This window comes from Bombus huntii, chromosome 6 (assembly GCF_024542735.1).
Source record: "Bombus huntii isolate Logan2020A chromosome 6, iyBomHunt1.1, whole genome shotgun sequence".
In the NCBI taxonomy this organism is placed as follows: Eukaryota; Metazoa; Arthropoda; class Insecta; order Hymenoptera; family Apidae; genus Bombus; species Bombus huntii.
Window position 1 is genome coordinate 14,314,579 of NC_066243.1, and position 24,371 is coordinate 14,338,949.

The 24,371-nt window shown below is 34.4% G+C and overlaps 4 protein-coding genes and 1 long non-coding RNA gene across 21 annotated transcripts in view; 3 read left to right on the plus strand and 2 right to left on the minus strand.

Annotated features, from left to right (window-relative positions):
- LOC126866671 (kinesin-like protein KIF13B) overlaps window positions 1–3,018 on the minus strand; it is a 175,672-nt gene extending 172,654 nt beyond the window's left edge. For all 10 annotated transcript variants that reach the window (XM_050620539.1, XM_050620532.1, XM_050620538.1 and 7 more), the window contains exon 1: window positions 2,715–3,018. In XM_050620539.1, coding sequence (XP_050476496.1) covers window positions 2,715–2,769 — 55 coding nt within the window. In that variant the 5' untranslated portion in view covers window positions 2,770–3,018. The remainder of the gene's footprint in view (window positions 1–2,714) is intronic.
- A 78-nt stretch (window positions 3,019–3,096) lies between these two features.
- LOC126866675 (DNA repair protein XRCC1) lies at window positions 3,097–5,649 on the plus strand. 3 transcript variants are annotated; one of them, XM_050620547.1, is made up of 3 exons: window positions 3,097–3,204; window positions 4,019–5,340; window positions 5,411–5,649. In XM_050620547.1, the coding sequence occupies exons 2-3, from the start codon at window positions 4,046–4,048 to the stop codon at window positions 5,538–5,540; spliced, it is 1,425 nt and encodes a 474-aa protein (XP_050476504.1). In that variant the 5' UTR covers window positions 3,097–3,204; window positions 4,019–4,045; the 3' UTR covers window positions 5,541–5,649. The 3 variants fall into 3 exon arrangements, with proteins under 3 accessions (XP_050476504.1, XP_050476505.1, XP_050476503.1); XM_050620548.1 differs by having other exon boundaries at window positions 3,103–3,167; XM_050620546.1 differs by lacking the exon at window positions 3,097–3,204 and adding an exon at window positions 3,324–3,926.
- A 238-nt stretch (window positions 5,650–5,887) lies between these two features.
- On the plus strand, window positions 5,888–7,961 carry LOC126866681 (proteasome inhibitor PI31 subunit). The gene is made up of 5 exons (XM_050620553.1): window positions 5,888–6,231; window positions 6,587–6,736; window positions 6,829–7,085; window positions 7,553–7,702; window positions 7,783–7,961. Exons 1-5 carry the CDS (start codon window positions 6,085–6,087, stop codon window positions 7,907–7,909), a joined length of 831 nt encoding a protein of 276 aa, XP_050476510.1. The 5' UTR covers window positions 5,888–6,084; the 3' UTR covers window positions 7,910–7,961.
- Window positions 7,962–8,139: 178 nt separating this feature from the next.
- LOC126866683 (PRL-1 phosphatase) overlaps window positions 8,140–24,371 on the minus strand; it is a 93,254-nt gene continuing 77,022 nt past the window's right edge. For 2 of the 4 annotated variants that reach the window (XM_050620558.1, XM_050620559.1), the window contains exons 2-6: window positions 12,248–12,573; window positions 11,686–12,171; window positions 11,477–11,608; window positions 11,229–11,395; window positions 8,140–11,147 (exon numbers count right to left, since the gene is read on the minus strand). In XM_050620558.1, the coding sequence (XP_050476515.1) occupies window positions 11,036–11,147; window positions 11,229–11,395; window positions 11,477–11,608; window positions 11,686–11,802 (528 nt within the window). In that variant the 5' untranslated portion in view covers window positions 11,803–12,171; window positions 12,248–12,573 and the 3' untranslated portion in view covers window positions 8,140–11,035. Of the gene's footprint in view, window positions 11,148–11,228; window positions 11,396–11,476; window positions 11,609–11,685; window positions 12,172–12,247; window positions 12,574–12,946; window positions 13,258–14,039; window positions 14,092–14,179; window positions 14,316–24,371 lie in introns of those variants that run through there. The other 2 variants (XM_050620560.1, XM_050620561.1) reach the window with 2 other exon arrangements.
- Window positions 14,513–18,938, plus strand: LOC126866686 (uncharacterized). Of its 3 annotated transcripts, XR_007690001.1 has the most exons (4): window positions 14,513–14,675; window positions 14,742–15,802; window positions 16,030–16,107; window positions 16,167–18,938. It is a non-coding gene; the product is annotated as an uncharacterized LOC126866686 (long non-coding RNA). The 3 variants fall into 3 exon arrangements; XR_007690000.1 differs by having other exon boundaries at window positions 16,030–18,938; XR_007690002.1 differs by having other exon boundaries at window positions 14,742–14,827; window positions 16,030–18,938.

The following is a 24,371-nucleotide window of genomic DNA, read 5'->3' on the forward strand; positions in this document are numbered from 1 at the left end:
GTTGTAATATTAATAACAAGTCAGAGCAAATTAGCAAGCCGAGAGAGCAGAGAGGAGCGATCGTTACTCTTCGCTCGAACGTTTCCTCTCGATTTATTTTTATTTCCTTAATTATTCGATGACGGTGAGTAATTATCGGGGAGAGTGCACTTCTCCCTGAATAGCGGTGCCTGTTGATAATCCGCGCTAGAGACCAGCCTCTATGTACTAACACGTCATCGATCTTTTTCTCCCTGTGTTCGTGGCTCCATTTCGATGGATAGAACTGATTCGAGATCTCTATCCTACAGATGTAGTCGATTCGAAATGAAAAACGGCCTTCTGTCCGTGTTTTAACCTTTCAAACTCCTATATTAATCAATCGACCCCTATTACGTTCGCACGTTTAGCACGTTTTCGACCCTATCGTATTCAAAAATCTCTCGATCGATATCGCGTTGAAAAAATTCATCGTTTCGATCTTATTTCAAATCACACTAAAAACATATAAAGATATATATATATATTACCCGAGGTAAATAAACTTTAGCTCGCGTAGTATTTTTAAAAACATGTTCAATGTAAAATTGAAACGAAAAATCGTACGTACCGATAACACTTTTCCGTATTTTGTCCACTCTGAAGATATTTTTTAAGGTTAGAAAAGTATAATCGATGGAGAGAACGATCGAAAGAACAGGGTTAACCTAGCAGCGGTCCGCGCGTAAAAGTCACGGACAATGGTAATGGCGACGCTTTAACGGCGTGTCCACGACCAACGTGCGTGTTAACGATATGTCGATTCCGAGGTAAACCGTATTTCGTCAAAACACTGACAAACGCACGCTTATCCTGCTGCTCCGTCAACCGATTGGAGAACATTCTTCAAAGAACAAGAGACGAAGGAAATAAAAGTAAAAAAGTAAAAATTCTATACGTATGAACCGGTCACAGGTTAAATCGGTTAACTTCACGGAACAAAAAGCAGAGAAAATTAATGGAAATTATACAAGACAAGTATCGATCAAGCGCTTCGGCATTAAAATTTACAAAATTTTAAAAAGCAGAGTTGAGTCTCAAAAATCGAATACGCGAGAAAAAGAAATCTTTTCCTTTATGTATTAAAAGCGACAAGGTGACACGTAAACGTCATCGTCACGTTATCACTCCACCTGTGCGCTCGTTGCTGCATTCACGATCATTATCGAATATCGTTTCAACTGTTTACATGTACACACACACACACGTACACGCACCGTGAAATCAAGTATAATAAGCAGACTGCGGATTTTTATGGTTCTGTAGAAAATTTAAAAGTGCAAAAAATATACAAAATGCATGTAACCAAAATACAGGAGACATTCAAAGTGAAATATTTATCATAATTTTTTAGTAGATAAAATAAATCTTCATGCAGATTTTATTATTTTAGTGATGTTGATAAAAATATGAAGCTGCATAAAAACACGCAATCTAGTAACAGGACATTCGAGAAATCGATGAAGAATGAAAAAATCGTAGCGCAAGGTACTTGAAACGTACGATTTTGTTATCGAGTCGTTGTGATAGCGCGAGATCCAATCGAGATAGCCATTGCGACCAGTCGAACTCGTAAGAATCACTCGTCCGATCGATCGAAATTCGACGTTGGAAGGCCAACACGAGTAACGTCACTTTTAGTCACATGTTTGTTCTTTGTCACGCGGTTTTACCGTGCGACAACTGACGGCCAACGGTTTCATGTTTTCTTTCTAGACAAACGCGAATGATAAAGAAACACGCGAATCATCCATTCATTCATAATTATTTTCTATCCTAGCAAGTTCGAGTTCAAGAACTTTAACTTCGTTATTTTATATGTTTAAGTACTACGTTAGTCAGCATTAGATATTCGCTACTGTAATACTATGTCAACTGTGAAATACACAAATTACGCGTAACTGTAATTATGTAATTCTCGATATGACGAAACGGAGCAAAAATTCTAGTTTAAAAATTCTATTATAAATACAATCTGTCATGTTACATAGAATAGACATTTATATAATATTACAAAATAAAATTCGCATAATTGAACCAATAATAAATATTTGACAAGTTACAAGTCACGAGTTACAAGGGCAACAAATTTGGCAATTTAATTGCCCTTGTTCGATATAAATTTAAATTGTGGAAATTTGGTGCAAGAGAAGTTTATAACCTAGAGAACTTGTCACTTGTCATTTGTCAATTCACCATATAATTTTATTCATTAGTAAATTATTGTGCAAGGGGGTCCCAGATGTCAATCCAAGCATGCAGATGAAAGGAGAGGCTTTCTGTGCGAAAGGTCCGTGACTTTCTGTGCTTTGTACAAAAGAGCGACAGAGATTCAACTAGTAAACACTAGAGAAGTGGGTCTCGTAGACTGAGCCCTCCTCTTCATCTCATGCACGCTTTTTAACCAGGCGTAAAGTATCGATACGGACGCGAGATAAAGTAACGTGAGACACGATAAATAGATGCAGTATAGCGTAGCAGGTGAAAAACACGTTCGTATCGTTGAGACGATAGAAAGAAAAAAACAAAAAATGTCACTGTCAAAACGTACTCCGACCGCAAATACCAAAGGTCGATTTCGAAATCGTTAACCGGATAAATACGGTGATCCAACGTGAATCAAAATTGGCAAGTGATAGAATGATTATTAAAGAGACATGGTAAAATAATGATACTTTATTTTCAGATGTACGTACCTCTGCGATTGAACGGCCGAACCCGAACGGCAACCTTTATTTTATCCGTAGCCATGATTTCACACCGGTAACGCGCACTGTATATCCCGATCACAAGGAACTACTCGATGCTTTTGTTGTACACAAATACGATATTCACACGATCTTCATAGCGCTACATTATTCTCAACCCATACCGCGAACGTTTCATTCTTTCAAACGGCACTACGTCTCACCGAGCCCATGACACACTTCGCCATATTGCTTGAAGCTCGTCGTGCGCCAGACGACAGTCGTCCTATCGAGTGAACGTGCTTCCGAGAACTGCCGCTAGGAACGCTCGCGAGCCGAAAGTCCTATGACGTCACCTGTTCTGAGTCATCTGTCATCTGATGGCCGAATATGAAACTAAAGGACAGCAAATTATTCGATCGATGGAAAGGATACACGGCAACGAATTACCGCGCGATTTGAGTTCGTATATTTTTACGCAATAAAACGAAAACATACGGTAAAGTTCTATGACAATACTTATTAAAAATTTATAAAGTTTATATAATATATACAAAATTATAAGAGTTATTGCTTTGCATATTACGATAATAGCATTACCTAATGTTCTCACAATATTTAAATATGAGTCACGAGTATTCCGGCTTTTAAAACTAAATAACTCTATTATATACAATCACTAAAATCAACAACTGATTATTTTTTGGTACTCATTATGGTAATTGTCGAACACAAAACATGATTCATCATTCGAAATACAAGAAGAATAAACAACTATATCTTATATTTTTTACAACGACAAATTTCAAATCAAATTTAATTTATCGCTATCGTAACGATATTATAGATATATCGATTTATCAAAAACATAACAATATTATCAATAACCTTATCGATAGGAGCAGCTATATTTTTTATACCACAAGTCGAATCATAAAAGCACGTAAATAAAGACACGTGATCAACATCTAGGGGAAAAAGGATTAAACTCACTATCTTGACATATTAAATAGAAAAATATTTTTCTAAACATTAACCTCTTAAGTATACAAACCGAATACGTTCGTCAAGTTTGCAAACTCAATTTAAACATTTCTGATAATGATACGAAGTAATCCCTAAAGATTATAATTCACTAGCGATTATCAGCCAATAGCTGATATACATAGTATACGAAATATACACATATTATTACATGTATTTCTTTGACAATTTTTGGCGGTAAACCAATTTATTTTTAGATAATTATGCTCTGATTCGCTTTTAAATAATTATTCAACAACATAATAATCTGTTTGTGTTTAATATTGTAGGTATCTTATCAATCTGAGGTGTTATCAATGATTATTAAATTTACCAAAGTAATAAGCTGTTCTTCAGAACATCCATCATACCCTGTATCTAATCTTCTGCAACACCGTTCACATTCCTCATGGCGTTGCGCAAAACCAGGAGAAATGCTTGCAACTGTTATTTTTCAATTGGCAGAATCATCTTGTATCACAGGTGTAGACCTTGGCAATTATCGTAGTTGCGTAGTAGTTGTTACTGCTTCTACAGCATCAGAACCTGACATATGGCTTCCCATTGTGAACCATCAATTCTTAACGCATGATGAAGCTGCAAATGGCAAATTTAGAGATCAAGTACAGATATTTACAAAAAAAGACCTAAATCCGGATACAATAAAGATAAAGTTTGATCGTGTAAAAGTAACTTGCATGCAGTCAGCAAATTTGAAAGAATTGTTTGGACTGTCCTTCATTGAATTAAAAACAGAAGTTGTACTTGATCTGGGATTAGATATTTTTGGAAGATTCAAATTGAAAAATCCGGAGGAAAATGACATTGATGACATTAAAGAAAGGTATATGAAAATGATTGGCCACAAGAAAACAGATTATAAGGCTGAATTGCTTGCAAAAGTTAAAGAAACAGGTATGAGTAATTTTTCTAAACGACAAGAAGAGGATAGAGAACCAATGAAAAGGCCATTATTGCAAAAGTTGGAAGCTGGCAAAACAGAAGAAGTATTTGGGACTAGGTACAAAGATTCTGATAGTTCAACTTCAATGAATGATATTAAACATAAAAATGAAAAAGTTACAAATGATAAACCAGTAGTAAGAACTCCATTTGGTGATGTTGTATCTTCAACTTCAATTAAAGAAAATAAAAATGATATACAGAAAAATGACAACCAAAAAAATGGTACAATTTCAAGAAAACGTACTTTATCTCCTGAACAAAGTTCCTCAAAACAGAATAAAAGAAAACAAAATTGTTCTCAATGCCAAGATGAGAACAAACTATGTAATAACTGCGGAAAGTTACCAAAACCTAAGACAATAATTACACCTAAAAAACCTGTGAAGGAACCAAAAAAATCATTTTCAAAGCTTTTTGAAGATGTATCATTTTCACTTAGTGGATATGTTAATCCACAGAGAGATGAAATTAGGAAAAAGGCTCTTCAAATGGGTGCAAGGTATATTGCTGATCCTAACACAACTAATAAAAGATGCACTCATTTAATCTGTGCCTTTAAGAATACACCAAAGTATCAACAATTAAAGGGCCACTCTAAAATTGTCTCACACACCTTTGTTGAAAAATGTTTTAGTGAAAAGATTAGGTAAGGTAGCACAAAACTATAACAAATAAATAAATAAATTAATACTACATAGTAAATAACCTTTTTCTAGATTTCCTTGGAGACGATATGCCCTAGATACCAAAGACAGTGCTGAACCAGAAAGTGAAGAAGAAATTTTAGGTAGTTCATCTCCACTCAATGCATTTGAAGAGGATACGGATTCGGACTCTTATTACTGAGATCAATATTTTTATATTTTTTATGTGTTGAAAATAAGTGCTGGTACAGAACTCAATATATATGTACATAATAAATATAATTATTTAATAAATTAGTTCTTATATAAAATTCGCTTGTTACTAATATTATAATTTTTACTATAATAATAATAATGAACTTTGTTTATTACATATGCTCCGTTACCAATTAAAATTAAAATAAATATGTTCACGTAACTGAGTGTTCTAACAAAAAAGATACGTACCTTGGATATCATAACAAGAATTTAAATATAGAAATGTTTTCAAAGATTCATTTGTTTGGCGGTAATACGCATTACCGCAAAATCATATCAACCAAAACTAAAAAAATCATGATTTGAATACACAAAATTTTTGGCGATATATTGCGATGATTTAAAATACAATTCAACATTTTTTAAATTAATAATGGATAATCGTTGAAACATTATACCGGTTCCGGAAAATAAATCGTCAATTGCATCCAAACACCAATGGCGTAAACTTATAAACTTCAAAACTCATCTGTCACTCAGATACCAAAATGGGTGATACAAGGAATGTCTTTGGCTTTGAACTGGTACAAGAAATATATAATAATCAGATTGCAAAAAAGGAGGATGTTTTAATATTATTCGTTCATTGGTATCTTATAAAATATGGATTCAGATGTATTGGAATCGGCGATTCTGTAAGTTGTTAAAAAACAGTGCTTTATGAAATATTGCGCAATTCTAATGCTTTATGTAGTAATATTTTTTTTTGCAAATTTATTCGTATAATTAAAAAAGAAGGTACATATATAAGTCCTTATTGAAATTTTGTAGTGCATAACCTGTACTGATCTTCGTTTCGGCATGTCCAATGTAATAAATGATTTATAATACGATTTTAATGTAGATACAAATATTGTCATTGTATAAGCTTGAAGATAGTACAGTGAAACTTCTATCCCAGCACTATTATAATATATATAAAAATTGTAGGAATAGAGTAATCTTCTAGTGATAATTATAAAAGGTTTTATTTTTTTTTTTTTGTATTAGAAAGCATTTGAACCAACAGAAAAAGGATCGCAGTTACTTCCAGAAGGATGGAACACACGTCCAAATTATGCATTACGTTATATAAAGGACAGCAAATTGTTCATATTTCATGGTATAAAGTCTGACGAAGATTTACTTATAAATTTGTTGGTAATTTAAACTACATAATATGTTATGCGTTATAAAGCAATCTGTCTTATCTACAATGACAAAATAATAACTGTAAATATTTTATTTTGCAGAAAGTTGATGATCAAAATGTGTCCAATGTTCAATTTCCAATTAATCAGACTGTAAATGAACTTCATGGAGATTTAGAATCTGTAATACCTTCATATCAAAATGTTATAAATGTGATTCAAGAAGATCTTATACACGCATTGATTCCTGGCAATATGGTCGTAAATTCTACTCAAACAAGCTTTACAAATGATCAATCAAGAGACAATCCATTAAGGGTAGGAGAGTCGACACGTCCGTCGTCTGCATCATATCCATGGTAATATTCGCATCGATTCATAAGAAAACTATGAGTAATTTTATATAAAAAGAAATGTCTGTTATCATCTTTGTATAATAAAGGCTGACAGGGAGATAAAAAGAGAAGAATCGATGCGATTTTAATACATTAAATTTACAAATAACATGTTTGAAACATCTTTACAGAATTTTCATAATTCCGATGATATAAATCTGGACGACTTTTCATCAATTTTTGAATTTTAAATCTTTACCATTTAATTTCAAGCATGAAAAAGCAATTGTCTTGAGAATTAAAAATCTTACATTTTACGAATACAATTGGTCCTGCAAACGTAATTGGTATAAACATTTTTACTCTCTCCATGACATGCCTAAAATAATTATATTCTCTTTGCAATACTACAGGAACATTATGTAAAGCAAACAGTAATTTTATGCCAATATTTTATGTTGAATATTTTATGTTTGTTTAAAATTTTGAAGGAACCGTGATGCTGATCCTTTAAGGGTAGGCGCCGCAGATTTAAACCCATTTGCCCAGGGTAGTGGTATGATTTTTGATCCATTTTCATCACAACGTAATCGTATGAATCCATCTAGACCTGGTTTAGGAGTTCCTGGTAGACTACCACCGTAAGTAAATAATAAAGAAATATAAAAGATATGTTTTTATTTGTATTAACACCGCCATTTTCGTTATTATCTTATTATAGAGGTGCAGTACCACCATTTGCAAAATTTGATCCTTTTGGCCCGCCAGACATTAATCAACCAAGACCACGTCGTGACCCAGACAACGACCACTTACCTCCACCAGGATACGACGACATGTTTATGTAAAACGACAGAACAAAATGTAAGAAATAAAACAAGTATACTTACCTAAACCTTACTTTCGTGCAGATTATTATATTCGTGAAATACTTCGAATTTTATAAAAGAGGAAGAAAAAAGACTGTAGTATAACAAAGCTATCTGAAATAAATGATTTCACTCGTTTGCAAAAGAAAAGTTGTAACGAAACATTTTATTTTGCAACGCATCAGGCACATAAATGATACATCACAAAATGTTTCTTCACAAAACGACTTCCATTCTTTTTTATTTCATTACTGATGTTTTACAATATAACAAAATTTTTCATTTAATTTAATTAATGTCTTTAATACAGCATTAGGTAGGAAATTACATTAATAAATCAAATATACAATAATCATAATCCTTGTTTAAATTGCGCTAACTCGTTAAATTTATTTTTTGCATAATCGATTCGAAAGGAGTGACTGTTCTTACTTCATTACGTCGGTTCAAAATAGAGGATTTCTTTGCTACCTAAGTTGTTCCTGTTCTTTATTATTTATATGAATTGAAACACTATTATTTTTTTATATTTTTCTTAACATAAAATCATATGAAACGAATGTTCATGATCACCGTTTATAAAATAGCAGCGATTATACGAAACATTTCGTGCATTTTGTAGATCATTTTTCATTTTCTGAATAATAAAATAAAATTTGACACAGCGTTTCGATTCAATTCTTCGAGAACGAAATCTTTCTTTCTTTCCTCTATTAATACTCTGTGAATACGCGATATAATAAATATTCAGATCAAAACATATTCCTAAATACAATTTTAAATAAGATCTATGAATACCAATTGACTATTCGATTTAACTGTGGATTACAATTCTGGTCAACCATGAAAAAGATCCTTAAATATCATTTTTCGTAGATACCACGTTCTGCAATAAGTCCAATCATTTGATGTCCTTTCTAATTTTCGCCTTTTTTTTCGCAAAAAATGTATCACAGATAAAATATCTTCATTCATAAACGTAACTACTTCAGACAGTGAAGTATAACCGCTTGAAGAAGTGAATCGATTTGCAAAATTAAATTTCACATGACAAAAATTTGATGGTAACTTTTACGATGAATTGCTAGTAGGTATACCTAATTAAAATATCAATATCTTACTTAAAATAAAAAAAGAAGTTCATTGTAAAGAAAAGAGAAATTAAGAACATTTCACCGATCGTCATCAATTGTTAACAATAAACCTAAGGAGATAGAGAAAAGAAATTGAATAATTAGAAAATTATTCATTTTCGGATCTAAGACTCGATAATTTTTCTTTTTTTTTACGAATGTCCCTCGTCCCATCCTCTGGTAAAAAATATTGCAGTTTTTTTAACATTACAAAAAAGTAGCTGTACCAGGTTCAAATTTCATTTCGAGTCTGCGATTATGGTGAATGTACAGTGGTTATACAATGGTACTTAAAAGTTATGCACAAAAAGGACGAATATATCTTATTATTGGCGTATCGTGCAATTAAATTCATTATTTAGTTAACAGTTCCGTACAAAAATTTCATCTGGGTTTCTTACACGCTAATTACCAAAAACTGGGACAGGAAAAAAATACGAACATCGACTATGATAGTTCGTCAGCATATCACGCAACCTTAGCTATAAGCACGAGAAACGATTATGAACGCAATTCATGTATCATAATTATATACAGAAAACGTACATTCACGTTAAATCTGCAGACACATGAAATGATCTAAATATTACATTCATTAGTTTAGGAGCGAATTTTTTTTCTATCTTCTGAACACAGTTTAGTGTGGCGTACAGCATCACCGACAATTTTACCAAAATTGCGATTACGATTACAATATATGCTCCACACAAAATGCGTATGCAGCCTTTTAAAATTTATCGAATAAAAGTGGGTGTTTTTTTAAAAATTTTGGTGAAATTGCCGTTAAGCTACGATAAAAGTGATATATAACTCTGGAGTGATTTTTTTTCTTCACTTTGTTTCGTAATATTCGTTATTTCAAGTTAACGCAGATTTCAAGTTCAGTAAGAGTTAAGAACACTCATCAATTCGGCATGCCATTGGAAATGCAACGCAATGTTCCTTTTGTTTGTTATATTTTCAAAATTAATGCTTGATAGTTTCAAAAAAATTTGCTAATTTTTGTGCAAATCGTTTTATTTCATACAAAGCTCGAAAATTTATTCACGTATGATAAGTATATGGAAATGCGTATTGCAATTTCTATGTTGATTGTTACTAATGTATACCAAATTTGATGTGATAATTATAAAATAAAAAACAATATTTAAAAAATATTTACAACGCAGCGTTCACTCATGTTTCTTCTTGCTTGTGTTATATGCAAAACATCTGCAGAAAATATGTACTTAATTACAATTTGAAAGTAAATATATTGAATTGCTTAAAACATTTATTTATTCCTTTCATTTAATCATTATGGAAAACGTGAGTTATTTTCTTATTGCACTAAATCTTTAAATAACTAAATTTGATGACGGCTGGGTACAGTTGCAGTACCAAAGGAACCACATTTTACTACAAATCATACTAATCCAAAGGTGTCTACCCCAACCATCTTAAGTATCTTAAAGTATCTTGCATAAATAACATATTAACTAATGTTCACAAATTAATTAATAACATTGTGTATTTTATTTTATTGGACCAAGTAAATGCAGCCTTCTAGAATACTTGTACACAATAATCTTAAAGTGACTAAAGTTGATTACATTTTTTGTTTATTAATTATACAAACGATCAGATCCATTCGAATTTTATTATTATTCATACCATGTTCAGAAGGCTTTTTCTTTTCTGTAATATTTTATATCAATTTAGTATCAAAAATAAATACAAAAATTTCGTAAAAGAAGAGTGCAAATAATGATACACAATTTATTTTACTCTTGAACTGCTTCATTTATGCTGGAGAATCAGACGGTGCAAAATATACTATTAAAATTGTTACATAAGTACAGTTGCATTTCCATTGATAGGCCTTTCAGAACTGAGTTGATACAGTATGTCTCTTGTTATCAGGCGCGAAAACCTATACAATTAGGTATACCAATCAGTATGAATTAGTAACTTTTCAAAGAAATCGTTTGATCTATTGGACGCAGCAGGAGTTCTTTTGTCCATTCTTGAGCTTCAACCGAGATTTGGGACGATACTTTTCGAGATAGGCCAGCTGCTTTGAGTTGATAGCGCCTCGTCTTTTACTGGAAAAGTAAACAACATTTATATCTACCTCATATATAAAGAAATGGCATAAAGATAAATCAGAATGAATATATACTTACTCCCTAATTAGTGCAACTGCATCTTCATATTTAAGTCCCAACTCAATAAGGGCAAGTGCAACTAAGACTGGTGCCCTACCAAGTCCTGCGACACAATGTACTGCTACACATGCATCAGGAGACTCGCGAAATCGATTTTTTAGCAGCTCAAACCATTCATCAATGACCTATGATCAAAATTGTGTTATTAAAATCAAATAAATTATATTGTGTGATTACTTTCAGAATACTATCAAAACAATGTTTACTTCATTTGGTGGAAATGTGCCATCATCAAATACCAAGTCTATGACATTGATCCCTTCTGTTTTAAGTTCCTCAACTTTGTACGTTGGTTCACAGACCCTCACTACTTCTTTAACATTGTGCTTTTTCAGTTCCTGTTAGAAGAACAATGTTTATTATATCGTACTACGGTTTATTAATATTTGTGTGTGAAAAAAAGTGAAAAACGTACTTGAATAAAAGTATGAATGGTCTGATCATTGGGCCGATCAGTAATAAGGAACTTCATGTTTTTGTATTCGATCTCGGCGGGTTCTGGTCTGATATCCTTTACCCTCATGTTGCTCATTTCCTTCTTGGACAACAAGTGGTGTAAAACTCCTACTCCTTTTATCCTTCTAAGTTTTATGTTTTTAATAATTTTGTACGACACTGTTTCTCTTTATTTTTGCAATGTGCCACACTATATGAAGCAACAAAGGCTGAATTTGACAACTTAGCCCATAGATGTCAGTCTTATAAAGTTGTTTTTCATTTAACTAATTGAATACTTTGTTATTTTTTTGCAGAGGACAGAACAATGGGTTCACATGTAGACCTCAAGGAGGGTTGTTAAGGTGCAAATTTCGCTGAAAAGGTGAGGGCTACGTTACATTAGGCGTTGTTGATATGCGATCGATTCCCACTTGGGATCCTTGACTACGATTCGGAAGATTATCTGAAAAGAGATCACTGTGACAACCCTTGCACGATCCAGCTTATATATAACACAAATCACTGACTTTGATGCTTACCTATTTGGCACTGGCTGCGCCTGGATCAGGTGCGCTCAGTAACTACAATGCTTGCATTTAATATTGTAAATTAACAATTGAGTCTATTTAATTCTTCTATGTTTTGCGTGATGACTAGCTGATGATTTTCTGACTTCGAGGCAATGATCCCAGTATTAAAAAATTTTTCTTTGCCTGATTAAGATGTTCTTTCCTTGTTTCTGTTTTAATAGTACCTAGCAGATTCTAGGGTATTTGGGCGTGTCTCTCTATTTGTGTTGAGCCTGGCAGTATTCTGCACTATCCAGCTGAAACTCCATGTATGTGAGGATGCACTCACCAGGAAACTGTAACATAAACACAATTTTCATAATTATGTTATATATTAACAATTATATTATAAAGAAACATATATTTAATTTTTCTACTTGAATTTTTCTTGAAGAGCTATTGCTTTTATACAATATTTGGTCCGTGTAAAATGAATGAAGGTTAGGTCCAGAAGACAAAACGTGACGTACGCATTTTTCAAAAAATAATAAACGCAAAATGATATATTTATAAAAGTAACGGAGATTTTACGTCAGGTCATTGTAAGATATTTTCGATTTGTTTCCAACAAGAAAGCGATTACAAGTTGTGAATGTTTGACACGTGCCAAATCTTGCGCCAATTTTCATAAGTATCCGCACAGGTAATAAATATTCTTACAATTCTCACCCAAAAAATCCGAAACAATTGTCGTAATACTTTGTCACGATAATTCATTACGAATATGCAGCAGACCAAATTCTATCACTGAAAAAAAGTTTGCTCGACTACGCAAATTCCAGGGGATCTGCGTTGTCATAATGACATTAGTCGACATCTCGAAGCTCGAGTAAAATCGATTAGAGGTAAAGCTTGTATGCAAAACCAGGATACGATGTATATATGCATATTGTGACTATGACGCATCTTAGAAAATTCTATTCATCTACGTTTTGTTAATTAATCAATATTCCAACTCAAAAATGCTAAACTAGTAGCAAAAGAATACTTGCGAAAAATACAAAGTTTAATTTTTATCCCGTATTTTTCTCAAACTTGTATCATAAAAGTAGTAAGGTTACGTGTTTCGTAAAAATTTCGATTACGAAACGAAATTACGTTTATACGATTTCTTCAATTAGTTAATAATTATTTGCAAATAATTGCATATAATTAAAAAATTGAAAGAAAGGTGAATATAAATATTATTACGAAATATATAGATTATACGGTATGAATTGTGATTAGATCATTTAGTTACAATTTAATTATAAGCAACAGAAACGGATATGTTCACAAGGAAAAAGTAAAACTAACGTCGCGTTGAAATCTTTTAAATTTATCGGTGGCGCTAGTTGCGCGTGATCTTGTTGAATGTGTTGAATTCAAAAGATTTCAAGTAGCGCCGAAGAAAGAAGACTTTTCTCCTTATCTTTGGCACGAAAGTTTTGCGTAGATGCCAAGCGAAACAGACAGTTTAGTTTCGAAGAAGTGCTTCCGTCATTTTATGCATCTGGTTTTAAGGATTTGTACTGCTCGCAAATAGAAATGTCTAGGTCAACATTCCGAGAACGCGTTCACTAATCGAATTCACGTTATTCGAATTTAATTTGAAGTATTTTACGTTAATGATTTTTTATCAAAATTCTTAATTCACATATGAACGCACGCAGAAAGAGATATGTTCTGCCATATTTGCTTCCTACAAATTACTTTTACTAATAATCGAACACGTGAAATTTTTTTCTATAAAAAGCAACATTAAAAAGTTTGTCTTTCAAACCTTCTCGCTGTAATTACTTTTCATCAAGCGAAGGTAAGTACGGAAGTATGTACTGAAATATTGAAACACAATAATATATTTTAATACGATCGACACTTCTGTATCACAACTTAATGCGATATTTATAATTTATAATTTACACTTTGAACGCTTTTTTTCCACGAGAGCAAGGTTATTTACTCGAATGAGTTACGTATCGACGCCAATCGTCGGTATCGCGCAATGAAAATACGTTCGACTGACAGTCGCCTCTTTACGGACGTTTGTGAATTTGAAACGCACATCGAACAAATATAGGCGTCGATACTTCGGGGTACACGACGAATAGCGCGGCGCGTCGTTCCGTCAGGATGTCGAGACGATTTACGAAATCGTCTTTTTACGTAACGAAAGCTTCCGAAGCAGAAGACGCCGGCAACATCTCAAACTGCGATGACGGATAGGAAAAAGTGAGAGCGCTCAGATCGACGTACCGGAATAACCAGAATAATTGGCAGCCGGTACACGAACAGCCACCAACGCGACTCCACGCTTCGCAATGCGCTCGCTTCAAGGTCGAATCCATCTTGCCAACCCTATACGTCTATTATTCAATTTACGTCGGCCCTTTCGACGTTCTCAATTGATAATGAAAAGGTAACCAATTCTTACGTCAACTTTGATTGAATGAATGAAATAAATTTGTAACAATTTTACTTCTAGATGAATTGATTTAAGACACAATATACGTGATAGAAATCAGGGAGCCTTAACGAATAACGTCGCGTTAGAATTTTTTAAATATTCAGGTAAGGATAATGATGCCGAAATGAAATAAATGAAAAGAAATAATATTACAATAAATAATCTGTTAATTAATAATGGAAATAGTGGTAAGATGAGATAAATGAAACGGAAAGATCTATTGTAGGGTCTTTTTACACCTTGCGACTAATTTTAACCATTTTTTATGTATATCTTTTAGAAAACATGATTATTCCAATTTTCTGCTAAATATCTTCGATTTTCATTGTCTAATTCATAAATATTTATGAATTCTTGAATCAATATGCGATTTCATTAATTGCATGAATAAGTTTCCATTATATTAATCGGATTATGTTAATATTGCATTAATCGAATTGTAACTAATTGGATTTTAATTTATTTATATAAATTAATCTGCCTCGTCTGTTAATCCAGGACTTACATACACAAATCTCCAGAGAACATAAACAGAATACGATCAATCATGAAACATTTAAGAAATATTAGAATGTTCTAGCCTCGTAAGAAACGAAAAAAGAAAATCAATTTCTCGGTTTAAAAAGATTTATCAGTGGCCATCCGAGTTCCAATAATATTCTGAAGATTTTTGTATGCTTTATATTATGATTATATAATGTCAGTACTTAATGTTGAAATATTTTGCTTCCATTTACTATATTATTTTTACAAAAGTAACCAGAATATATCGTGTTTGGAAATATGTATATGTATAATAGGTGAATTTAAAAAGGTAAATTGTGTCGATGAATGAGATATGTATAGAGGTCGCCACGTATACGTGGTTTTACCGTTAGCACCTTCGGTGGAGCGTCGCGTCGGTGGAAAAAAAAGATTCACTGAAATCAACCTAGAAACCTACTTCAGCGCGGAACACGTTAGCCCTAGTGAAAACGAACACGCCGTGCGGGCACCGTTCATCTTTTTACACTCGTATATCGCAATCCGAGACAAGTGAAACTCGCCATCGTTGTGCATTCCCCTCTCCCCATTTCGATGTATGCACTTACTTTAATCCCGGAACTATAATAAATCTTGCAGAATCGAGAAATCGTCTACGATTCGCGAGTCTTTTTTTTGACATTTTCACTGCTTAACCTTTTAATGGTCAAGCCTTTAACCCTTCATAGATAAACGTTAAGAACAGAATTAACATCGAATATCTTGTTTTATTAATCCAACACAGATTATTATAATCATATATAATCCAGTGATGTTATTTTAGGTTAAGGTGCAAATACTTGACGCATAAGAACATACGGTCGACCTAACCTCACTTTTGTACTGCTTGGAAGCAGTTTAGGTTAATGACCTAGAAATGAGATTAAATTGGATAAAAATCAACTCCTTGGCCTCTTGCAGGTACAGAAACTCGGACAATCTGTTTTCCAGAGGAATCGGTCTTCGTTCTGGGATACAAAGAGTGGAAAATATTTATTCGCAAAACGTCCCTATCGTTTTCATTGGCTATATAATATTTTATCCGCTAAAATTCTGGAAGTGTCTAGACACAAGACAAGGCGGGGCATATTATCACGGGAAAGCAATATGTAAGTTCAATGAAGCGTGCAGAATGGATACAGGTGTTCCCTGTTTGAGAAAGATAAGTCACACGGGCACGTGACCGAATTATTATACACGAGCGTATAAATTAAGGAGATACGTTGGAACTGGGATTAAGAAACTACACTGAGAAATGCAACCCTGTTGCGTTATTTCAGACACCGTCGAGCCAATTGTATTTTTCTAAGGTTAAAGAATATCTCGAGTCTGATCGATTCACGCGATTTCTCAATGTTTCGGTTTTACGTTAACTGTTTTCTTAGGACGTCGCTTGACTCGAACTGTTTGAATTGATCAATTCAATAGAATCTTTTGTTGTCACAGCTGCATAAGATTTAATAAATTTCATAATTCAATTAGATGTAATTCTTCAGCGACAATTAAGAGATGCGTTCATAGAACATAGTAAATATTTGATCTTTAAAAAGTTGAAATAGATTTATCAGGCAAAGCTGAAGAAGCACTCTTTCGCTTTCCTGTGAGAAAACAAACACGAACAAGTGTTTCTGTTACGAATCCTCTCTTTTTAAGATGTACACTTCTCCATCACTTCTTTGTCACTCTAACTTTGACAAGTTAGCCCCACCACGATATTCTACGGACTTGGAATGCAAAATAGTAAAAGAATTAAGAGAATGAAAAATTTGTCTTTTTAGTATTGACAGAGCGCAATCCTTAAAAGCGCCATGAAAGTCAATCGAACATATTTCACGTTCACGTTTCTATTTTCTACTAAGTAGAGTTCTTCTTTTTCTTCTTCTTCTTCTACTAAGTAGTTCTTCTAAGTAGAGTAATTGAATCGGCCACGAATATACTAGCTACTATGCTGCGAGCTTACTTTGCGATTACAGAGAATAACCCACCCTTCCTGGAAGCGGAATTCTTTTTCCGCTTATCAACGTGGTCGTGATCCGATAGAAATCGATGAGCGATAAGAACTTCCGTTTTGGAGCGAAATCGCCAGCAAAGTGGACTTTGCGTAGATACTGAGATTGTAATTCGTCGTGGAAGCTCTTTTTTTAAACGATTTCTTGCACATACGCTCCTGGAAATACTTCAACGTTTACCACGAAGGACGCTTACGTCTATGTTGTATGTGTTAAATGTACGAGACATTTTAAAATTTCTTTAATACGTTAACGAGACACCACTGTCACGGTTATATTGGTGAAATTTCGTAAAAATCCGAAAATGTATACAGAAATTACACGATATTATCTGTTGTAAATGTATATTCAGTGAAAACATGGAATATCTATTTGAAATGTATATGTAAGAAGCGTTGCCGAGATGGAGCGTCAGAGACTCCGCAGGTGCAATCTTCCTTACTCTCTTTCATTCTGTTTGTAACTAAACAGCTTCGTATTTCTTCTACCTTTCGACATCAGATACTACGATGCACGCATTCACGCAAATACACCAAAATGTGTACTAAAAATAATCCTGTGTACACTTGCTATAAACCAATAAAGCTCTTCTTCAAAAAGTTTCGTCATTACCAAGTGATAGCAATTGTCCGTAAAATAGGAGCCGCAAGGCGATCCGAATTCTTAGAACAATTAATCACTCCGACCAATTTGCTGTTTTGTCGTTGGTTGGCGTCTAAGTCTCGAACGCCAGCCAACAAAGTCCTAAGGTAAAAGAGAACTTTCATTTCGACGCGAACTCGAATTTATCCAGAAGCATACATCATACGACACACTCGGAAACGTTCGTATATTTCAGCCACGGCTGGAACTCGTGCAATTTTCCTACCATGAAGTTGCACGCATCTCTTTATTGGTAATTGATAAGAAACGCGTTAAAGCAACGGTTACGTCATGCAAGCAAATGAAAACTATTGGACAAGAATAAAATTGTTATTGCAACTCGATCTTATCGCATCAGGCAACGGGGAAAGAGAACATTTTCACGAACAAAATGAATATTTCGAATTGGATCCGGACACGCACATTATATCGCCATTTGCAATTTCGAAAATTGAAACATTGATCTCGCATCAAGATTCTACGAGCATAAAGAGGAAAACCACGCGAAACAAACGTATTTCAGGCTATGGTGTCGGATTGTAATCAGTCCGTTTCTTTCCACCGATGTTTGATTCGTAATTGCGTTAGCGGTCGATGTAATTTCCAACTTTGAACGCTGTTTGCTCTCGTGCATCTCGTTTCTGAGTCTTCGTAGTACCGTACGCGGCGTAAAACAAGAGAAGTATAACAAAATGTAAACGTATTATTGTAAAAGCTTAAGGATACTTAAAAGTAAAAAGATACTACAAATCACACGTGAAAAACTCTGCGATTCTTTGTTACGGATATATATATTTTGTTCTTTTATATACAAGGTGGTTGGTAACTGGTGGTACAAGCGGAAAGGGGGCGATTCTACGCGAAAAAAGAAGTCGAAAATATAGAATAAACATTTTTCGTTCGAGGCTTTGTTTTCGAGAAAATCGACTTTGAATTTTCGGTCGGTACGCGTGCGCTTTATCACGTCTCGTTATAACGGATCTCACTGTAGATCGTTGTCTCGATTGACGTTACTTTTTTAAATTTTTAAATTTTTTTTAAATTTGTCCATCGTTATAACGAGACGCGATGAAGTGCACGCGTACCGAGCGAAAATTCAAAGACGATTTTCTCGAAAACAAAGCCCCAAACGAAAAATTTTTATTCTATATTTTCGACTTCTTTTTTCGCGCAGAATCATCCTCTTTCGGCTTGTACCACCAGTTACCAACCACCCTGTATTTCTTATTTTCACTTTAATGCGATATTATTGAGCAGTAAAATTCTTCTGCGTGTAAACACGGATAAAACAATTTTCCCCAGAGTTTGTTTGCGACTAACAATTTTTAGCAGTTCGTTGATAAATATTTCTGGGCAACAGCATCCACCAACCACCCTGTATATTATATGTATTGTTCTTTTTCGAATGTTAATTCTTACGAATACGTGCGTGTTTCTGAATGTATTATCAACAATACATCATGAACGATTTAGGAGCCGACATACTTGGAATGTACAAGCGGGCAAGACAAAGGACTCGCGTAATAAATTTCCATCAAGCGCATAGTCGTTTGCGAAATTGCGGCACAGGGGAAAATTTCTGCGAATCGCCGCGCCGAATTCTTTTTTATCAACCACGAGCCATTGTTGGCTGATCGATCGTGAACAAACATATAACGTCGATCCATCATCGTATTTTCTCGGCGATAATACGGCCAACTGAAAACACGTGACAAAATGTGAAGAACTTTTTTCCCAAAGAGCCACTGCATTTCTGTGGAATTTTCAACGCGGATGGGGTATCTTTGCTCGCTTCAATAGATTCATCAATCGATAATATATCGATTCTTGAGTCAATGATGATCATTTCGAACCTTCTTATTTTGTATTTAAATCAGCTTACAGTGACGGCCAAAGGACAATTTCTATAATTTTACGAAATGGACTCGTAATAAACTTAATAGGAGCAACAAATAAACGTGAAACATCGTTAATATAAAAATTATTCAAACTCATAGCGCGTTAATTTTAAACGTTCTTTTATCCGCTGTAGCTCAATTTATATTTTCTATCTCTTTTGTCTTATTTATTTTCTCCATTCATACTCTACGGTTATTCGACGCAAACGTTGCTTCTCATGAAACACCAAGCTTACGAATCTCCCATCTTCAAAACCTAAAACCCAGAACCTAAAATCCATGCCCTTAAAACCTATCTATTGGCATTTAATGTTCTATATATTTTCGCATACTACGTGCGCCCTATGTATTTCTGCATCTTCGAATTTTTGATTAAAAAATCCATCATCTACACAGCGGTGGACAGCGTGAATCGGGAAATCGAAAGAGCTTCATAGAAATGGAGATTCTACGGGAAAAGTTTTCCTCGTGGCGCGTCTGGGGAACAGGCCATTTCGTACTTCGTTGAGTCATGTTTGTTCGTGCCTCTTAATTAAACTCATCGGTTAAGCGCAAGACAAATGCGTAAATTCGAGCCGAATTCAATGACGGCACGGCAAATAGAATTTTATTTACCGTTTGCCGTGCTTAAGCTGTCAGTACGCGTTGCACTTTATCTGCCTGTCAGCGTTTTCACTGTACCGCGATATTTTAAGCCCAAGCAGCCAACTATAAATATAGGTGTACTCGACCGGCCGCCTGTTTACCATTTAAGTTTCGCTTTAAACGTCAACATTCCACCTCGTTTTCCTACCGTCGTGCAATTCACCATTAACGAATTCGTTAACTCGTAAAGAAGCTTCGACGTTTTGGCTCTTCTCTGACGCTAGGAAGCTCGGTCGGGCCATTTTTACTCAACCACATATACATAGCGAATCGAAGATATTAAAAGAATATTACGTTCCGTAAAATTCCTTCGGCATATTACGAATTGATCGTATTCGTTCGTCGAGTTAGTTGGAAAATCGTACGATAACCGGCATGAAAGATAATTAACACAGTTTCCGTTTAAATTCATCGCGCTACTAGTCTCGGGCCAGCATGAACAAGCCATTTTTCCTCAGGAAAAAAAGTGACCATGTCGCAGTCGATTCCGAAATTGGCAGTAGAACTATTTGGCAGAGAGTTCGAACAGCGACAGCACATATAAAGAAAAATATCTTCGTTGTTATGTCAGACGATAATTCGCGCAGTTGACATCGTTGCGTGCATCGTGGACGAATGGCAAGGACATTGTCCACGTGATGGAACGGTAATCGACGAAATGGCACAATTAATTACAGCGTTAGCTTACACTACGTTTAACCCCTTACGTGGTCACAGTCCGTAACTGTGATGGACAAATCGACGATGTTTGCGCGTCATGTCAATTCCTGACTGTTACGAATTCTACCGGTGCAAACCGATTTGTCGCACGACGAATAGAAGTAAACCGAATGTAGTTGTTGGAATTATTTTGCATATTAGACCCTACAGTCGAAAAGAATTTACGAAAAAGACTCGCGAGGTCTCCTCAAAGAAAGTTTTATCCGACTATTTTGAGATTATTTTACTACAACGAGTTGAGAAAATAGATATAGAAAATCTGATTTCGTTGCATTATATAAATTGCATTATAAATTACATTAAGAATGTAAAAGAGAAAAATAAAGTGTAGAAATATTTGAAAATGTAACGTAAAACGTTCGTCGTATTGTTGGGCATGTAAGACCAATTAACGTTTCAGTTAGAAATCAATGACACGAATAAATGGAAAGTTCGTGTAATATAATATATTCGTAAGAAATTAGCTATAAAAAAAGTCAACGTTATTAGCATTATTATAAATGAAAGTTGCGATAGAATTCGTACGAGCAATTTTATGCGACAATTTCAGGACACCCTGTTTTAATGGACAGCGGCGAACCGAAAGGGAGGATATTTCTTTTGAAAATGTGAAATAAAATTTCTCTTTCGAACAGGCTTTTGTTTCCGACGAAATTAATTTAGAGAACAATGAACGTTTACTCTGCACGGTTAAGATTGGACCACAAACATCGTTATTATTCATAGTAATTTCACAATCAACGTAATAATTGTAGTTTTCCCGTTAACTATTTATTTATAACAAGACTGGATATTTGTAGAAATTAATTTCGCCTATTTTGCGTGTTAGATCAAAATGGCATTACAATTTTAATTACAATTATATAATTGTATTATATATTATAATTACAATTATAATCGTATTTATAATTGTATATTTATATTTATTATATTCGCAACAAATATATAGCCTCCGCTTAGATACTTTCACGGCAAAAGTTAAATAAATTTTTAACACGTTGCATCATTGAAATTTGTTTAGAATATTTTGAAGTTGCAAATACTATGAATTTACAAAATTACGAAATTCATACGTTCACGCGTTTCCTTATAATCTAAATGCTATTTAGCAATTGAAAATACTCGAGGAAACTGGCGAATGAAGGAGCAAATAAATGATTGTTTACTGTTTGAGTTTTATAGATATTGCGTGTCGGACTATCTAAGACTATTCTGTGGTGAATCCACCTGTTGATGCGTTTAAACGATGACAAGACTGATTGTAAAATTAGAATAAAATGCTTCGCAGAATAATATTCATTAATATGGCAATAGCGCTAACGTTTCAAGCTCAATTATTCATAATAGCATGACGATATTCATAAAACAATATTATGACAACCGATTGTTCGTGTTATCGACGTATCGTCGACGATATTACAGCAAATACCAACAAAATGACCAGATTACATATTTAATATACTCGAAAGCGGTCAAGTTATCTAAGAAGGAAATGTTTAAAAGAAAAAGGTAAAAGAAAGTATGGACGTCGATTTTGTCGCAAGTAGATCGCGGATTTTTACGCATTTATTTGTATTAAAAAATTGAAAAATATAAAAATTCCATAGAATATTTAAAGTACCTAATCGCTGTAACATTTAGTAGATCAAATAAATGTCTACGATCCAGTCACGAAATACCAATAGAAAAAGAAGCAGAAGAAGAGAAAACGCGAATTCACAATTTCTTGTAAAATCGTTGTTTTACAGAGGAGAAAACGCCGATGCACGATCATCGATTCGAATTTCCTGTTGCTACGAGATACGAAACCCGGGGCGACTTTCCACAATTTTGCGCCGATTCTCGTTCGAGAAAGTCACCGTTGCAGAACGGCTCTCGATCGTACGCTAAACAAGGAAATTCATTGTTAATTATCGCGACATGGCAGCCGGTGCGCGAGTCTACTGTACGCGAGAGCGTGTAACAATAAACGCGAGACAAGAGAAATCGCGGGTCAGGAGTCATCGCGCGTATCATCTATCGCCGGCGAGTTTATCAGGCAACAAGAAAGAAAACAGCGATCGTCTATTATGGAAAGGAAATTTTCTGCCGGTTCAATGGGAGAGCGAATTATTTGAAACGCGGATGTGACGATACCGACTGTGCTTCGATAGCTCTATTGGCGCAGAAAATATGTTGCTGTTGCGAACAACATCTCACGACTAGAACGCAGCTTCTTATGCATTTACGAGAGATTTGAGAGTGTAAAGAAGAAGAAGAAGAAAAAAAAAGAAACAAGAAGCGTATAACGTTGATAAATGAATTTTGCAGAAGTATGTAAAACATGGCAAGTATAGTGCTCGTTATAATAAAATAGGTAAAGACATATTCTCCGTCTTAGGTTTCATTTTCTTTAATTATATCCATTCGTAGAAGCACGAATTTGCACACGTTTCTGCAGTTTATTTATGAGAAAAGTAAATGCTACTCCATTATCACTCTCCTCTGATATAAGCTGCAAAATATTCGTCGATATTCGTACCTATTAAGATTCCTAATACCAGAACGACGTAAGAATCGTAACAAAGAGATCAGAATATCGTCGAAACGCGTATTTTTCGAGACGAAAGGAACGAGACGAAAGAATCGGGCAACCGTGGTCGTGACCATGAGAAAGCGTTACGTTAGACTTGCAAAAAAATCGTAAATGCACGGCACGCTGACAAAATGTTGGCTTGGAGGTTTCGGTTTCAACTTTGCGATCGCACAGATAAGCTCGATGAGAGAACGACGATCGTAAAAATGTTGAAGCAGACACCAGCCTGACAACAGAGTTAGATTAGCTCTCAGAGTGCTCGGTCTATCGGCGCCTTTCCCCACTTTTCTCTTTCCCTCTTTTTTTTTTTTTTTTCTTTCAAGATATGCATTGTACTCTATAGCGTTTCTCTTGCGCGAAAAATAAACGAGTTCGCCGCGTATATCAAGATAGTCCGCAAGATCGAAGATTAGAATCGAGTGGAACGCCAATCACAGCAAGAAAAGCGAAATTAAATTTTCCAGTTTTCGATATTCGTTTCAGAAGAAAGATAATCGAGGATAATTCTAAAAGAACGTTAATTACCATCGAGTGAGATAGAACTTGGGGAAAAAATAAAGCAAAGATACTAGCGACATTAAGCAACGCGATAGAAATAGAATATAATCAGACGACAAGTATATCAAGTACCGAGTCA

Coding starts and splice junctions, on each gene's coding strand:
- LOC126866675 (XM_050620547.1), top strand. CDS start 4,046: ATGATTATTAAATTTACCAAAGTAATAAGCTGTTCTTCAGAACATCCA. Junction 5,341..5,410: donor TGTTTTAGTGAAAAGATTAG/GTAAGGTAGCAC, acceptor ACCTTTTTCTAG/ATTTCCTTGGAGACGATATG.
- LOC126866681 (XM_050620553.1), top strand. CDS start 6,085: ATGGGTGATACAAGGAATGTCTTTGGCTTTGAACTGGTACAAGAAATA. Junction 6,232..6,586: donor GTATTGGAATCGGCGATTCT/GTAAGTTGTTAA, acceptor TTTTTGTATTAG/AAAGCATTTGAACCAACAGA. Junction 6,737..6,828: donor ATTTACTTATAAATTTGTTG/GTAATTTAAACT, acceptor TTTATTTTGCAG/AAAGTTGATGATCAAAATGT.